Consider the following 18,376-nt stretch of genomic DNA (forward strand, 5'->3'; position numbering starts at 1 on the left):
CGTGAAAGGTTTAATCAAATGTATAATAATTTCCAACACACAGAGATTTTGTTTTGGTGAACAGAGGTGTACAGGTAAATTAGAAGTTTCTTAGTGGACAAGATTCTGAATTTGAGTAAATAAATTCTCTTTTTTACTGTTTGCCTTCTCCACTTCCACACCTCTCCTATATTTACTTTATACAATTTCTTCAATAGTACAAAGAAAGGGCAAAAAATGCAATTTCAATCCTCATTTTGTTTCTAAAATGCTAAATGCATTAGCAACTTATACTTCACTATTAGAAAATTAAAATAAGCCCATAGCTTAATACCTAGGTGATGGGTTGATAGGTACAGCAAATCACCATGGCACACGTTTACCTATGTAACAAGCCTACACATCCTGCACATGTATCCCAGAACTTAAAAATAAATTAAAAAAAAAAAAAAGTCCTTCAGTAACATTAGAACAAAAAAGCCCATGGACATAAACTAGGTCCAAAACTATTAACCATAATATTCACACAATACTATTTTTAAAGATATTTACTTCAAATCTTTTTTAAGCACCAAATTAAAGCCAATACACCTGAAGCTTTTTACATTTCAGGACTAAGAATATGAGGGGATATATTCTCGACCACGTGGCTTGTCCATCCCAATGCTACCGTGGTACCTATAGCATCTTCTGGCGGCAGGTCGACTGTGTCTGTGTAGAGGTACTGGAGAAAGGCACGATACACTGGGTAGGAAAACTGGTCGATTTCTATCACTTCCTTCATGTCTTCATTCCAATATGACTGGAACATGGATCGAAAATGCTCACACCTAAAACAGAAAAGCAAAAGTCTTATTTGTTCAGCAGCAATTTTAAAAAAAGAAAAAAAAATTACCTAATTAAGTTGACAAAATCAGATAAACAGAATTATCCTTGGGCTGGGCATGGTGGCTCACGCCTGTAATCCCAGCACTTTGGGAGGCCAAGCGGGTAGATCACCTGAGGTCAGGAGTTCGAGACCAGCCTGACCAACATGCAGAAACCCTGTCTCTACTAAAAATACAAAATTAGCTGGGCGTGATGGCGCATGCCTATAATCCCAGCTACTCAGGAGGCTGAGGCAGGAGAATCGCTTGAACCTGGGAGGTGGAGGTTGTGGCAAGCCAAGATCGCGCTTCTGCACTCTAGCCTGGCAACAAGAGCAAACTCCTTCTCAAAAAAAAAAAAAAAAAGAAGTATCCTTAACTACTATCTGGGCCTGCACACACCGGGATCACAGACCTTTAGTTAGCACCCAAAAAACATTCCACATGCAAGTGGTTTTTGTACATGCCTTTTATATACACTTTCATTTTTTATAACTCCTATTAAATACTAATAGGTATACATAGAGCCTGGAAGTACCTAGCACTTCCACTACTATTTCCATTTGATGGTCCCCAAGATTTTTTTGCTCCTTTGTTTTTTTTAAAATGACATACAGAAATGCATTTTAAACAATAAAGTGAAAGAAATTCAGAAACAAGAGTTCAAAACTTCTGACTATATATTAACATTAAAATGATTCATTTGTTTTTTGTTTTACGTAATAAGTATATTCTTAAAACTGTTTTATACGTTAACTGGATTACATCAAGCTGATTATTGTCTCATTATCTGACAATTTTTCTTCTTTTCTGACTCATAGTCAAAACAGCCATCACTCCTTTTCTTTTTCTTTATGCATTGCCTGCTCCCCTTCCTCTCTTCCCAGGCCTGCTACAAGCTTATTTATAAAACACTCACATCCACTAGGATAGTCAGATATTTCAAGAAAACCTGAGCAGCTCCTACACTGTATTTACATGTACAAAGCCACCTACATAAGAAACTGATTTCTGAATATTGGATTTTCTTATGTATAACATAGTTATATCTTTCCAAAAATCGTATTTTTAAATTATTTTAAAGTGAGATACAGCACAAAAAGTATTTTGAGGTGCAGTGGCTCAAGCCTGTAATTCTAGAACTTTGGGAGGCTGAGGCAGGTCAGCCTCAATCACCTGAGGTCAGGAGTTCAAGACTGGCCTGGCCAACATGGCGAAACTTCGTCTCTACTAAAAATACAAAAATTAGCCGGGCGTGGTAGTGCATGATTGTAATCCCAGCTACTTGGGAGGCTGAGGCTGGAAGATCGCTAGAACACAGGAGGTGGAGGTTGCAGTGAGCTGGTATTGCACCACTGTACTCTAGCCTAGGTGACAGAATGAGACTCTGTCTCAAAAAAAAAAAAAAAAAATCCATTTAGAATACTAAAAAAACAGCTTCACTTACATAAAAAATTACTCTACCTGAGAAGTAAAAAAGAAATAGTTGTCTAAGAAAGAATCATGGATTTCATGGTCTGAAAACTGTACATGAAAGGAATAGACTGGCTGACCACAGGTGCACAGACAGAAACAGTTCCAGTTCATCTTTTCAATTAATACTGTGGTTCAGATATTTACTCCCTTAGGTAAGGAATGACATAGGGCTTTTCTGTTCCTTTCAAATGTATTTCTTTGCCAATAGGTTTTTACCTAAATTTCCAAGAAGACTTGTAAATGGCCACTTTAATGGTCTTAGCTTATGTGCCTTTTTCTGCAATGGCAACCTTTGTGGCAAACAGTTACTAATAAATGCATAGTTCCCTCACATTTATACAAGGAACTATATCTAAAAAACTTTTTTTTTTTTTCATTTTTGAGATAAGATCTCACTCTGTCTCCCAGGATGATCACAGCTTACCACAGCCTTGATCTACTGGGCTCAAGCAATCCTTCCACCTCAGCCTCCAGAGTAGCTGGAACTACAGGAACGCACCACCACACCTGGCTAATTTTTTCTATTTTTTGTAGAGACAGTGTCTCGCTGTATTGCCTAGGCTGGTCTCAGACTCCTGGGATCAAGTGATACTCCTGCCTTGGCCTCCCAAAGTCCTAGGATTACAGGCATGAGCCACCACGCTCAGCCTAGAACATTCTTTAATTGGTAATTGGATGTCCCTTAGAAACAGAAGCACAGCATTCCTGACTATGAGAGTTTTCTGCTTAATCTATAATTAAAAGATGGCATATACACTTTTCAATAATAACGTTTTGTATTTTCTTTAACCACGTAAACAAATTTTCTGATGGAAATGTGTATTCACAAAATCCTTAATTTAAAAAAAAATTTAAGCTGGGCACGGTAGCTTACATCTGTAACGCCAGCACTTTGGGAGGCTGAGGTGGGCAGATCACCTGAGATCGGGAGTTCGAGACCAACCTGACCAACATGGAGAAACCCCATCTCTATTATAAATACAAAATTAGCCAGGCATGGTGGCGCATGCCTGTAATCCCAGCTACTCAGGAGGCTGAGGCAGGAGAATCACTCAAACCCGGGAGGCAGAGGTTGCAGTGAGCTGAGATCGCGCCACTGCACTCCAGCCTGAGCAACAAGAGTGAAACTCTGTCTCAAACAAACAAACAAAAAACCAATATAGACAAATACTTAAACTCCTACATTACACTTTTTCTAAAACACTCCATGAGTGTCACAAAAAACTCTTTGACATGAAATGGACTGATACTATCTGCAAAAATATTAAGTAGTGACATTTCTCTCTACTACCAAGGCTATTGTTTATCAGTATTCATTTTGTGGAATAACAAAGAAATAGAAATGGCAAAAATAAAGTCAAGTTATTGATGTCTCTGAGCTCATGCAAAAATACCTGATTTTCAAAACAGCTTTATGGACATGAATATATTTTCCATCAATTCGAAACTTCAGATCGGCAGTTTCTGGACTATCAAATTCTTTCTTCAGTGATTCTGCAACTGTCAAAAAGTCTTCATGCTCTGAAGGCAACAAACATATATTAATATGGAAAGTTCAAGGAACAGATTGAAGAGTCAAAAGACTTCAAAAAGATCATCATGACCGTGGTGGATAATTCCACTTGTTTTTTTTTTCAAGAGTTCATACCTTGTTTGACAAATCAATTCTACGGTATTAAAATAGTATCCTGCATCTATAAACTACCAAAGAAAACCACCAAAAGATGGTATTTAGAAAGGTCAAATACCATCTTAAATGCTTAGTTATACATTAGAAATGTATATTTTTAAAGAAAAAAATTATAGGTACTTCATGATAACATAATAACCCCCTCTCAAAACGAATGGTTCTCTTCTAAGACTAAGAATTTGTTTTCCTTGACTGAAACACTAAGAATATCTTTTTTCTGCTTTGGGGTACTTTCAAGGGGTCAGCATACCCAACTCAAGGACGTGCAAGAAACAAACTTACCAATTAAATGGTAATGCTAAGCGGTCATGTTCTCAAGCAGAGAAACTCTTTCCTAAGTATCTGGAATCTAAACATCTCTGTTAACCCTAAAAATTACTATATGCATAATCCTTACTCACTGTCTAAACATAGAGCAAATTCACTTAGAAACAACACCTATATGAAGGGAACAGTTTTATAAGAACACATGATCACCTTACCTGATAAGAAGAATTGCTGTTGTGGTTATATGTAAGTAGAACTGTGTTACTACAAGGAAAAGTAAAGGCACTTGTACAAATTCCCACAATGTTTTCTTGTGTTTTATATGTATGAAAGAAGAAAAGAAGTAGAAAAAGGCTAATGGGGAAATTTTTTTAAATTCCAGAGATCCTCACCAGGCATCGAATCAAGCTGCTATGGATACACAAAGCAGGTTTCAACTGCCCACAGCTGAGTTAATAATCAGCGTCTTAATCAAAGACCTCAGCTTCCAAGCCTGGGATGAACCTGATTCCCTTGGTAGCCTGCTGTCACCAGGGCAACTCCTAGAGGAGGGACAACAGCTAAAACCTAGGCTGAAACTTAACAAATGAGCTTATCTGCAAGCTTTATCATCAGAATCTCCTAAGGAATTATCTTTCACCTAAGCCCTGTGACCTTAACTGACAGCCCTCCCTCCACCCCATGCAATGCAGAGCTCTCCCGGCTACAGAGGAAAGGTAGAAAACCTCTCAAAAGTCAGGCTTCCCCTGACCTTGCAACCTGGATCACTGGTGGGTAAAAGAATACAAATGACTAAGATGGGCCAAGAGTCCAGGAGTCTAGATTGCTACCCCCACCCATCCAAAAAAAAACCACTCCTCATCAGTGCCTCAACTTCTGCATCCAGTCTTAGGCTGAAATGACTCTTTCTCCTCTTTGCTCCTGGCAACAAGTATAGTACATCCTTTCAGAGAAGAAATCCTCCTCAGAGGGGTGAATTCACCATGTGACTTTCTTTCTAACACTCAGATGAGATCACAAAGTGAGAGGGAAAAAACACTTTTGACTTTTAGTGGGTGGAAGGGAAAGAAGTTATCTAGGACAGCAGTCCCCAACCTTTTTGGTACCAGGGACCAGTTTTATGGAAGACAATTTTTCCACGGACCGGGACGGGAAGGAGGATGGTTTGGGGATGATTCAAGCACATTATGTTTATTGTGCACTTAATTTTTATTATTGTTACACTGTAATATGTAATGAAATAATTACACAACTCACCATAATGTAGAATCAGTGGGAGTCCTGAGCTTGTTTTCCTACAACTGGACGGCCCCATCTGGGGGTGATGGGAGACAGTGACAGATCATCTAGGCATTAGATTCTCATAAGGAGCTCGCAACCTGTATCCCTCGCATGTGCAGTTCACAATAGGGCTCACGCTTCTATGAGAATCTGATACCGCTGCTGATCTGATGGGAGGTGGAGCTCAGGCGGTAATGTGAGTGATGGGGAGCAGCTGTAAAAACAGATGAAGCTTCGCTCACTGCCACTCACCTCCTGCTGTGCAACCCAGTTAATAACAGGCCACGGACCAGTACAGGCATATGGCCTGGGGTTTGGGGACCCCGATCAAGGAGGATATATTCAATGACCATATTTTTTCCAAACTTAACATTTAAATTGTTAGGACATTTGTTCTGAAAAGAATGCCTGTGCCATTTTAAGATATAAGAACTGGGGGAAGCCTTTTATAACAAGTCCAGGTTAAGTAGTATATACAAATCTGAAGATGTGTACAGAAGTGCTTCAGCTGTGCATGCCATACATGTGCAATTCTGGCCAAATAGTCCCATTCAGTGAAACAATTATTTTCCAATCACAATACTCACTGCAAAAAAAAAAAAACAACTGTATTATACCTAAAAACATGGCAAAATGAAGTAAAAGGGAGTATTCAATTGGTTTCACTTTAATTCAAGCTTAACTCTTCCTAAGCATCCTTTTGCCTCCATGCCCATGACTGGTCACCTAATTGGGACAGCTCCACCTGTCTGACACACCTAAGCATGATGTTTTAGGAAACTAACCTTCAATATCAACTGCTGAGCAACCCAAACACCTTAACTGCCAAGAACTACATTAATTTTCAAGCACAGAGCATCATGACCCACTTATTCCCTCTGCTTATAAATAAAAGAACAACTTAAATATGCTAGCAAAAAGGCAAAAATAAACAAGAAATAAAATAAAAAGATTAAAGTCACCTTGTAAATGGCTACTCAGTTTTATTAAGACATCCTAGCTTTTTCAGCCAATAATGGACTCTTAAAGAAGACAATATTCAGAAAACGTACAGATTATGTAACCAAATATCACCCCAAATTCCACTACCCTTTATAATACCTCTGTTTTGATGCCTTTCTAAAATAAAAGAATTTGAAATCAGTTGAAAGACAAAGATAGAAAGAAGGAAGATGGGGTGAATGTGTCACCTTAAAAACCACAAGTTGTTCGCTTTTTTTATTGAGACAGGGTCTCGCTGTGTCACCCAGGCTGGAGTACAGTGGTACAATCACAGCTCACTGCAGCCTTGACCTCCCAGGCTCAAGCAGTTCTCCACCTCAGCCTCCTGAGTAGCTGGTACTACAGGCAGGCACCACCACTCCTGGTTATTTTATGTAGAGATGGGGTTTCACCATGTTGCCCAGACTGGTCTAAAACTCCTGAGCTCAAGCAATCCACTCACCTCGGCCTCCCAAAGTGCTGAGATTACAGGTGTGAGCCACCACAACCAGCCGGTTATTCACTTTTTTGAAAGTTCATTTTTGGACCGGGCGCAGTGGCTCACGCCTGTAATCCCAGCACTTTGGGAGGCTGAGGAGGGCGGATCACGAGGTCAGGAGTTCCAGACCAGCCTGATCAACATTGTGAAACTCTGTCTCTACTAAAAATATAAAAAAATTAGCTGGGCATGGTGGCACGCGCCTGTAATACCAGCTACTCAGGAGGCTGAGGCAGGAGAACTTGAACCTGGGAGGCGGAGGTTGCAGTGAGCCAAGATCGCGCCATTGCACTACAGCCTGGGCAACAGAGTGAGACTCCGTCTCAAAAAAAAAAGAAAGTTTATTTTTGATTGGTATTATATCAAGTTCTGTAAGAAGTCTAGTATAACAGAAGTGCTTAAGAACAGGCTACCCAAAAACTTATACACAAACAGTCATAACAGCACTACCCACGAGAGTCAAAGGTGGGAACAACCCACATGTCCATCAACAGTTAAGTGACAAACAAAATATGGTGTATATATATAATGGAATATTATTCAGTCATAAAAGGTAATGAAATACGGAGACATATTACGTCAACGGGCCTCAAAAACATTAAGTAAAAGAAGCCAGACACATGGGTCACACATTGCATGCTTCCACTTATATGAACTCTCCAGAGTCGGTAAATCCATAGAAACAAAAAGCAAACTGGTGGTTGCTAGGGGCTGGGGGGAGAGGAGAATGGAGTGTGACTAATTAACGTATAAGGGCTTTCTTTGGGGGTGATTAAAACATTTTAGAATTTGACATAAAAGGTGGATGTAGGCCAGGCACAGTGGCAGGTGGATCACCTGAGGTCAGGAGTGCGAGAACAGCCTGGCCAACATGGTGAAACCCCACCTCTACTAAAAATACAAAAATTAGCTGGGTGTGGTGGCAGGTGCCTGTAGTCTTAGCTACTTGGGAGGCTGAGGCAGGAAAATCGCTTGAACTCGGGAGGTGGAGGTTGCAGTGAGCCGAGATTGTGCCATTGCACTCCAGCCTGGGCGACAGAGTGAGATTCTGTCTCAAAAAAAAAAAAAAAAGGTGGATGTACAACATTATGAATGTTCTAAATGCAACTAAACTGTACCCTTTACAATGGTTAATTGCATGTTATGTGAATTTGATATCAATTGAAATGAAAGCACTTATGAGAGAAAATTTAAAGTTCACGGTAATATTTTATAATATATGAATACATTTGATTATGCACATCTATTTTGAGGGAAGGTATGAAAGCTAATAGAGAATAAAACATTCTAAGAGATCCCAAAACCAGCAAAGACACAGGAAAACTGGTCAGTTGGTAGTACCATTCTTCCTGGGTGGAGGTGGCCCTGCACTTTCTTACCCACAGACAGGAGGCGCCACGAGACGGCAGGAGTGGCAAAGCAGGCGAACACGTCGTCGGTGCAGGAGAAGTGGGTGAGGTGCGGGAGGATCACGGACTGACCCCGGCACTGGCCCCACATGTACACGTGCCCACCCTGCGTCTTGGCTGCAGACGTGTGGGCAGAGTGACAGGCTGCAATCTCTACCACCCTGAAAAGTTTTAAGAAAAATGCATGTTACTTCATGATCACAGAAGCCCACAGCACACCACACAAGGCAATTTAAAAGTTCATGCTTGCAACACCTCAGAAAACAACAGTACAAGTTCCAGGGACACTAGCTGCCAACAAAAGCAACAGATCAGGGCAAGAGCACTGTTCTCCTTTCCCAAATGCCCACTTCTCATCCTCAGCTCACTGTGAGTTAGGGTAGATCACACAGACCATCGAGGAAAACTTGGAAAACAGACTAGCAAATCCAAGCAAATGAGGAAAGTGGACACTGAGAAAATGCCCTAACAAATGTGATGGCTTAAATACCATTTCTTTTTTTTTTTTTTTTTTTTTTTTTTTTTTTGAGACAGGATCTCACTCCGTCACCCAGGCTGGAGCGCAGTGGCATGACCATGGCTCACTGCAGCCTCGACCTCCCAGGTTCAAGCAATCCTTCCACCTCAGCCTCCCGGACCACAGCTGTACCACCACACCCAGCTAAGTTTTGTATTATTTATAGAGACAGGGTCTCGCTATGTTGCCAGGGCTGGTCACCAACTCCTGGGCTCAAGTGATCCTCTGCCTTCGCCTCCCAAAGTGCTGGGGATTACAGGTGTGAGCCATCGTGCCTGGCCCATTTCTTTATAAATATAACTTTTTCTCTCATCTCCTACCAGAGCTCAGAACAGTCACTGGGCTGATAAGCATTGGCTGAGGGGTCACAGACTCTGAACATTCCAATCCAAAAGGAAAACAAGCCAAGCTTACTATATTTCTCAGTAGTATGCTTCTTGGGTAAGGTCTCATAATCAGAAGTCAGCACTCCAGGACATAGGAGGTAAGACCTTACAATTAGGCTGAACAACATCAAGCATCTATTCCAGTAACACACATTATATCAAATCAATATTTAAACAGATAATGTCCTTTCAAGAGCAGATTTATTTAAAAGTTGTTTTACTTGGCTCAAAGTTTATATTACACCATAAACATCAACATGGCCATAGACCTTACTTGTCTTCCATACTAAAAGGGCAACAGCAAGACTGCAGTAATTATACCAAGATGCATTCACACCTATCAATCACAGGTGGTTATTTCAGAGAGCTACGTAAGAATCATATCAACCTCATGTTCATTCTGGCTACTACTCAAAACACTTTTGCCTAGGCCAGGCACAGTGGGGCTCATGCCTATAATCCCAGCACTTTGGGAGGCCAAGGTGGGTAGATCACTTGAGGCCAGGAGTTCAAGACCAGCCTGGCCAACATGGTGAAACCCTGTCTCTACTAAAAAATACAAAAATTCGCTGGGCATGGTGGTACACACCTGTAATCCCAGCTACTCAGGAGGCTGAGGCAGGAGAATCACTTGAACCCAGGAAGTGGAGGTTGCAGTGAGCCGAGATCGTGCCATTGCACTCCAGCTTGGGTGACAGAGACCCTGTCTCAAAAAAGGGAAGGGAAGGAAAAGGGGAAGGGGGGAAGGGAGAAGGGGGAAGAGGGAAGCGGGGAGAGAGGAGGGAGAAGGGGGAAGGAGTAAGATTTTGGACAAAAATCTCTTTTGTCCAAAATGAGAACGTTAATAAACAGAAGAATCACAAAGCCAAACACCACAGCTCTGCCACACACAGCCCCAAGGCCACATCGCACATAGAGTCCCAAGACATGGCACAGCCAAGTTACCTTTCTTTCTCCACCATGATGTGTGCTGGGCTTAGCAGGTTATTTTTATTGCCAGTTCCCAGCTGCCCATATGTGTTAGCTCCCCAGGCATAGAGCAAGCCCTCATCTGTTAGTGCTAGAGTATGTGCATAGCCGCAGACAATCTGCAAGTAAATTGAAATGGTTACCATTAGCAAGAAAACAGGAAGGGCAGGGAGAACATCTATTTAAAGGCTACAGCCAGCTTCTGCAGAATGCCAGTTCATCATCAGGGGTGGACTGACATTTGCTGGAACATTAAAAAAGCATTAGAAGGCCGGGCGTGGTGGCTCACACCTATAATCCCAGCACTTTGGGAGTCCGAGGAAGGCAGATCACAAGGTCAGGAGATCAAGACCATCCTGGCTAACATGGTGAAACCCCATCTCTACTAAAAATACAAAAAATTAGCCAGGCATGGTGGCGGGCGCCTGTAGTCCCAGCTACTCGGGAGGCTGAGGCAGGAGAATGGCGTGAACCCGGCGGGTGGAGCTTGCAGTGAGTCGAGATTGCGCCACTGCACTCCAGCCTGGGAGACAGAGCAAGACTCTGTCTCAAAACCAAACAAATAAAAAAGCATTAGAAAAGCCTAAACCTTAGGCTACTGAATTTTTCCTTTTTTTTTTTTTTTTTTTTTTAACTTGTCGAGCCTGTTTTGCCAACACCATAGTCTTGCTTCTCCTCGTGGGAAATTAGGGAAGATATAATATTAAATGTGGAAGATGAAGGCACACAGTATTGCCAGAAAAGACTAACTGAAGAGTAAACCTCCAATATTTCTCCAAGTTAGAGCAGGGAAGGTAGACGGGAAGCCACTAACTGAGAGTGCACCACACGTACCTGGTTCACACACACGCTGTGCAAAGCTGCCACTCTCACAGGGGTCAGCTGGTTGCCATTGTTTCCCAAGCCCAGCTGACCGTTGCCATTGTAACCCCAGCCATATACCTTAGACAGGACAGAAGGGAGAGAATGAGCTTTTTAAACTGCTGCTAAGAAGGAAGAGACAAAAAACCTGCCCATCTAAATAAATCAGATACTTCCAACACCTATATTCTACTCTATGCTCCTGCAACTGATCTCCAAACAGAAGCTATTTTGCAGAAGGGAATGACAGAATTGGCACCAGTTTCTACTCCATGACTTACTAATTAGATAGTCTGGGGCAAGTCACTCTTTCCTGTTTAATACATGAGGAATTCGAGCCTCACTAACAATTATTAAGTACCTACTGTATGTCAGAACACTCTGAAAGGTACTAGTTTTTGGTCACAGTTTAACAGGCGAAATAGATACATGCAAATTTTTTGCTGATGGGTAGCAAGTGCTACAATAGGTATAATCAAGGCACTGCAGAACAGCAAGGAGGAAGGCTTTAGCTCTAGGAAGAAAGATAAAGGAAGACTTTTCAAAAAGTGGAGATTGGAGCAGAGCTGAAGGATGAAGTAGAGAAAAAACATTCCAAGCAGAAGGCATTGACTGCGTTAGAAGCTAGTTTAGATGATAAGTAGGTGGGCTTGGCTGGACACATCTGTAGTAGTGGTAGTAGAAAGACTAGAAGAAGGCCAGGTGAGGTAGCTCACGCCTATAATCCCAGCACTTTGGAAGGCCAAGGTGGGCAGATCACAAGGTCAGGAGATCGAGACCATCCTGGCCAACATGGTGAAACCCCATCTCTACTAAAAATACAAAAATTAGCTGGGCGTGGTGGCGAGTTCCTGTAACCCCAGCTACTCGTGAGGCTGAGGCAGGAGAATCACTTGAACCCAGGAGGCAGAGGTTGCAGTGAGCCAAGATCGTGCTACTACTGTACTCCAGGCTGGCAACAACAACAACAACAAAAAGATTAGAAGGAAAGGCAAGAGCTCAGAGGGAAAGTGACAAAAAACATACCAGGGAAAAGTGCAATACATCTATAAATTCCTCATTGAAATATTAATTTAATTTGCATTTTTGAAAGATAATGCTGGCCACAGTATGAAAGATGATGGAGCATATAAGGCTAGAGGCAGGAAGAACCTTTAGGAGGTCATTTCTTCTCTCGTTAGCAAATAGGTGAGCTCTGATGAGGCTCTAAACTAAGGAGTGACAGCGGGATCAAGAGAGGGAAAGAAGAGGAAAGAGGATTAAAAACAGAAGACTTCCCAGAACATGACAGTCCCTTGGATATAGAGTGAGAGGAGGCCCATCTGCTGAAAGTAACAGAGCTAGGCATAGGTTTGACAGGAATGTTAAAGGTTCCAAATAGCCATAGGAAAAAGTACTGACCAGGAACAAATAAAGGCCTTGCTCAAATTACAAACCCAAGATTTGTGGTGGCATCAAGCCCCACAGCAATGTCGGGTGGCAGACATAGACTGGGGCTTTTCAGGGTAACATGATGGAGGGGAAAGGGGGAATGGACTTTAGGGGCCTGGGGAGAGATGATTAAAGGCACTTTCACCCAGTGCCAGAAGTGTAACAGACATGAACTTTCTGGAGAGAAATTTGGCAATGGCTATCAATATTTTAAATGGCATACTTCTTGACCCAGAAATTCTTTGGGAATTTATTCTATAGAAATACTTGTGTAAGTGTACAAAGATACACACACAGAGATTAACACAGAAAATCACCACAACTCTGTCTATAACAGCAAAAAATTAGAAAACTGACATGTTCATCAGTAGAGCTCTGTATCTGGGTCATTTGCAGAAGCCAAAGTCAGCAGCCATAATGATGGAAAGCCGCATAAATGGTCTGATCATAGACACAGATAAACAGAGGATGCTATACAGGAGAGTGGGAAGCAGGCTGAAGAATAGCAGAGAAAAGCCGCAGTAGGTATTATCATCCCATTTTTTTAAAAAAAGATAATTATACTCACCCATATATAATTGTTTAAGGGAAAAGTCCAAAAAGATATGCATGAAACTATTAACAAGATTGGGAAAAGGTATTCACTTTTTATTTTATCTGTTTCACTTGTCTTCCTTTACTTTGTTAAAATAACCATATAATAACCTAAAAATTAAACTTATTTTTAAAAATAAGAGAAGAATACTGGAATGGAGGATATTCAATGGCCATCCCAAGGAATTCTGAAGTCATCTTCATGATACTGAGATTGATTTTTAAAAAAATAAGTTAACGTAAGTTAAGGTCTATGCATAAACTCTAAAGCACCCTAGCGCAGGGGTCCCCAATCCCAAGGCCATGAGCCGCAGGCCGGTACCAGTCCGTGCCCTGTTAGGAACCGGGCCGCACAGCAGGAGGTGAGCGGCAGGCGAGGGAGTATTACTGCCTGAGCGCCACCTCCTGTCAGATTAATGGCAGCATTAAATTCTCATAGGAGCACGAACTCCATTGTGAACTGCACAACAAGGCATCTAGGCTGTGCACTCCATATGAGAATCTAACTCATGCTTGATGATCTGAGGTGGAACAGTTTCATCCCAAAACCATGCCCCCAACACCACCATCCGTGAAAAATTGTCTTCCGTGAAACCAGTCCCTGGTGCCAAAAAGGTTAGGGACCACTGCCCTAGCACACCAATGCATGATGCCAAAACATGTGTGTCCAGGGTAATATCTTTGTATAATTTTCATACACTAAAATATACATAGGTAGTAAATGGCCTATTTAAGTGGAAGCTGCATCCAGAGACTAATTTCATAGAAATAACCATCAGCTCAAAAGTGACCACAGCAGGGGGTAACTAAAGGGAGAGTTGTTAAACGTAGCTAACAACAGTCAGGACCCCACAAAAAATCTGCTTTTGCAAGTTGCTTCCTCCTGCGAACATTCAAGATATAGGTAGGTGGTTCTACAAGGACTTTATCGGCTAATTTTAAAATGTACAGTTGACATTTTTTCATTGGAAGAGAAAGGTAGGATTAAATTCTTTAATCTATTACATTAATATCATGAACAAATACCTATAGGCATTAGGCTCTTTGGATCTTGCAAAAAATACAACTTAGACAGATAGAATCTTTACTTTCAGGTAAATCCTGGAATTTAGAAAAGTCATACTGAGGAGCAAAAAACCTCCAGCTTCTCAGTCAGTAATCAGTTAACTTTCAGTGGAGCTACCAAAACAAACCACTCTTCCTTCTTCCATCTGATACATTCACCTTGTGAAGAACTGACATGTAATTGAAAAAGGAGGTAGAAAGGGAAATGGGAGTGGAGACACCTCACCTCGCCATTGTCCAGAACAGCCATGGATGAAGTCTGACCACAGGCAATGCCAACTACCCTCTTAATATGTAAACAGTTTGTAACTTTTCGAGGAGTTGGTTGATTTGCTGTAGAACCTGATCCCACTTGGCCACAGTTGTTATAACCCCAAGCAAATACCTACAAGAGAAAGAAAAAGGAAAAGGAAAGAATAGTCAGGTTGGAAATTCCACCCCAACACAAATAAATCATAAAAATTAAAATTAACCTACTTCATGAGTATTTAAGATGTGCTAAACAGTTCTATATGCTTTACACACATTAACCTATTTAACCTGCCTAGTAATCCTGCAAAGTGACCCTAGAGTAGGTAGTATCCACTTTATACATCTCCATTTTATACATGGAAACTGAAACACAAGAGAGGTTAAGTGACTTGCTTGAGGTACCAAAGCTGGTAAGTAGTGCTAAGAGAATTTAACCCCAAGCAGTCTAGCTATGCTCTTGACCACCATGCTACATTCCCTCTATAATTTGTGTGTATGTGTATACACACACAACTACACATACACACATACGAATGTGGCATCAATAGGAAATGCGGTATATGCCACACAAGTATCAGTGATGTAAAACACTTGCTCAACTCTTTGGGCACAAATATTCATTGTTTTCCATGGAAACCATTCTTTTCGCTTTGGTTTTTTTTTTTTTTTTTTTTTTGAGATGGAGTTTCGCTCTGTCCCCCAGGCTGGAGTGCAGTGGCGCGATCTCAGCTCACTGCCAGCTCCGCCTCCCGGGTTCATGCCATTCTCCTGCCTCAGCCTCCCCAGTAGCTGGGCCCACAGGTGCCCACCACCATGCCTGGCTAATTTTTTGTATTTTTAGTAGAGATGGGGTTTCACCGTGTCAGCCAGGATGGTCTCGATCTCCTGACCTCGTGGTCCGCCCACCTCGGCCTCCCAAAGTGCTGGGATTACAGGCGTGAGCCACCGCACCCAGCCTCATGGAAATCATTCTAAACAAGACTATAAACAGAGAGATGAATTAGGGAGGGAGGTGTTAGCAGTAGAAGAAATAATTTCCTCCAACATTAGGAAAATGTCTAAGCCCCCGCTCCCCACCCTGCTTCATGTGGCTGCAGGAGGTGGTCCACGTATACACTAAGTGCGGCTTCCATGATTCTCATCTGATGCTGGCCAAGGCAGCAACAGTAGAGCCCTCTGGTATATGTGTTACAGGTTCATTTCACAGGTACAAAACAAATAACCTGCAACACCTCCTCAAAGTATATTCACATAAATATCTAGTTTAATTATGCAAATATTAATATTCAGAATAATTATTCAAAATACCATATGCTTAAGATTAAAATAAATCAGGAACCCAGCCTGCACAAATTAGCAATTTTGAGCTAATTTCAGCAATCATTCTTCTGGCACTTCTAAAATACAGCACATTCCCTTGCAGTGCTGCTGACTCTTGTTTAAAAATTGGTGCTGTAGTTCCACTAACCAAGAAATGGACTAGGAAACAGTGGATCTAGGGAGTGAGGCCTGGGCTATGCCTGGCTCCAGCATATCCCAGTCATGAAATCTTGGTTTCCCTGACCTTTTGGGTTTGTTCACTTATAAGTTGTCCTACTTAATAAAATCTCTGTCACATCACTGAGGAACTTCAAAGAGAGGAACAGTATGATCTAATTTGTTAGAAACCAGAGAGGACAGCAGAGCAAGACTGGACAGACGGATCAACTTAAAAGATATGGAATAGAAGGGACTATGGCAGTAGTCTAGACACGAAATGACAAGACTTGACCAAAGGCAATGGAAATGGAGAGGAACAAAATGGTATAAAAGACTAGAAAGCAGAATCAATAGGATGAGTGACCTTTAAGATAAGTGCAAACTTGGGGGCTGAATAAGTGTTACAGTACCTACTAGAAGGATAGTAAAGTTATTTTTTCCAAACTCATTACATATACTGAAAAATAAAATAGACCTTAAGGATGGGGTCACTAAAAAAAAAAGTACAGAACACTGTCACACATCTGAGCTATAGTCTTAGCAAAGAGCATGGGACTCAGCTGCCTTAAAAAATGAACTCTAGGTTGGGTGCGGTAGCTCACACCTATAATCCCAGCATTTTAGGAGGCCAAGACAGGAGGATCACTTGAGCCCGGGAGTTCAAGACCAGCCTGGGCAACATAGCCAGATTTTTGTCTCTACAAAAAAAAATTTTTTTTTAAAAAAGAATGAATTCTACTGCCATCAAAAGTATAATCTTAATTATACAATACACGTTATGGTAGAGACTCTGCGAGTGCACTCCCACAAGGTTTTTGGCTACATGCACAGGGCTACAATATTCACACCACATCAAGTACAAATATGGTCATTAAAATTAGAGGATTTTCACAATAGCCAAAAGTGGAAACAATCCAAACATCCATGAACAGATGAATAGACAAACAAAATGTGGCTTACAGCAGGTCCTTAAAAAAACGTCATTTCATTCAACATCATTTTGTTATAACACTAATGAGAAAAAATGTCAATTCCCGGCCAGGGCCACTGTCTGTGGAGTCTGCATGTCCCATGTCTGTGTGGGTTTTCTCTGGGTACTCTGATTTCCTCCCACACCCCAAAGCTGTGCAGACTAGGTTGTGTCTAAGCTATATACATGTCTCAATGATTCTAGTGAGAGTGAGTGTGGGGGTATACATAAGTGCACCCTGTGTCCTGTCCAGGGCTGCTTCCCACCTGGTGTCCTGCGCTGCCAGAAGAGGCTGTGGCCACATGCAACCCTGAACTGGAACAAATGGGTTGGAAAATGAATGAATGAATAAATGAATACAAATCGTTAGAAAATAAAAATTCACAAAGTAGGCTGGTCGTGGTGGCTCATGCCTGTATTCCCAGCACTTTGGGAGGCCGAGACGGGAGGATCACCTGAGGTCAGGAGTTCGAGACCAGCCTGGCCAACATGGTGAAACCCCGTCTCTACTAAAAATACAAAAAAATTAGCCAGGCATGGCGGCAGGCGCCTGTAATCCCAGCTACTCAGGAGGCTGAGGCAGGAAAATCACTTGTACCCAGGAGGCAGAGGTTGCAGTGAGCCGAGATTGTACCATTGCACTCCAGCCTGGGCAAGAAGGGTGAAACTCCGTCTCAAAAAAAAAAAAAAAAAAAAATTCACAAAGTAGACAATAACCGTACAAATGCATAACAATAAACAACACAGTCAAACACCCTCAGTGAGCTGTCACATTTGTGATTGTTTGCTTTTGAACTGTGTGGTGGTAGGAGGTGCCCCTTGCAATTTCTGCTTTGCAAACATTTATTCCTTGACTTAACCCACCACCACTATGATCACCCCCACTCAGTGATTCACCATAAATTGGGTAAATAATTCTCTTATTGCTTTTATTAATCTTTGTTAAATATATGTATTAGTTTGCATTTATTTCAATGTTTAAGAAGTGGTTTGGGTCTTCAGAAGTTTGGTGATGTCTTTGTGACCAGAAATATACCATAGGAACTTAACTCTTGTTTTTATCAATTAGCCAATGGTAAAACTGGTTTCATTACATGTCTTTTTGCTTAAAGTTGTAGTTTCCAAGAATCTATCAATGACATTATGTGGGCACTTACTATATGTATCCAATGGAATACTATTCAGCCCTGAAAAGGAATGAAGAGAATCCTATCATATGGTACAAAGTGGAAGAACCTTGAGGATATTATGCTAAGTGAAATAAACCAGTTACAAAAGGACAAACATTGTATGATTCCACTTACGTGAGGTACCTAGAGTAATCAAACTCAAAGAAACAGAGTAGAAAGTTGTTTGCCGGGCGCGTTGGCTCACGCCTGTAATCCCAGCACTTTTGGAAGCCAA

At 41.5% G+C, this 18,376-nt stretch overlaps 1 protein-coding gene across 12 annotated transcripts in view; it reads right to left on the bottom strand.

Annotated features, from left to right (window-relative positions):
• The window catches only part of RCBTB1 (RCC1 and BTB domain containing protein 1), a 53,426-nt gene that overhangs the window by 10,003 nt on the left and 25,047 nt on the right, over nucleotides 1–18,376 (bottom strand). For 9 of the 12 annotated variants that reach the window (XR_010116049.1, XR_008651245.2, XR_010116050.1 and 6 more), the window contains 6 exons: nucleotides 14,498–14,656; nucleotides 11,155–11,262; nucleotides 10,297–10,439; nucleotides 8,419–8,609; nucleotides 3,716–3,842; nucleotides 658–809 (listed from right to left, as the gene is read on the bottom strand). Coding sequence is in view for 6 of the 12 variants with exons in the window: in XM_055244331.2 (XP_055100306.1) it covers nucleotides 658–809; nucleotides 3,716–3,842; nucleotides 8,419–8,609; nucleotides 10,297–10,439; nucleotides 11,155–11,262; nucleotides 14,498–14,656 (880 nt within the window). In the remaining 6 variants the exon portion in view is untranslated. Of the gene's footprint in view, nucleotides 1–657; nucleotides 810–3,715; nucleotides 3,843–4,493; nucleotides 6,146–8,418; nucleotides 8,610–10,296; nucleotides 10,440–11,154; nucleotides 11,263–14,497; nucleotides 14,657–18,376 lie in introns of those variants that run through there. The other 3 variants (XR_010116051.1, XR_010116052.1, XR_010116053.1) reach the window with 2 other exon arrangements.

The sequence above is a fragment of the Symphalangus syndactylus genome, chromosome 15 (assembly GCF_028878055.3).
Source record: "Symphalangus syndactylus isolate Jambi chromosome 15, NHGRI_mSymSyn1-v2.1_pri, whole genome shotgun sequence".
In the NCBI taxonomy this organism is placed as follows: domain Eukaryota; kingdom Metazoa; phylum Chordata; class Mammalia; order Primates; family Hylobatidae; genus Symphalangus; species Symphalangus syndactylus.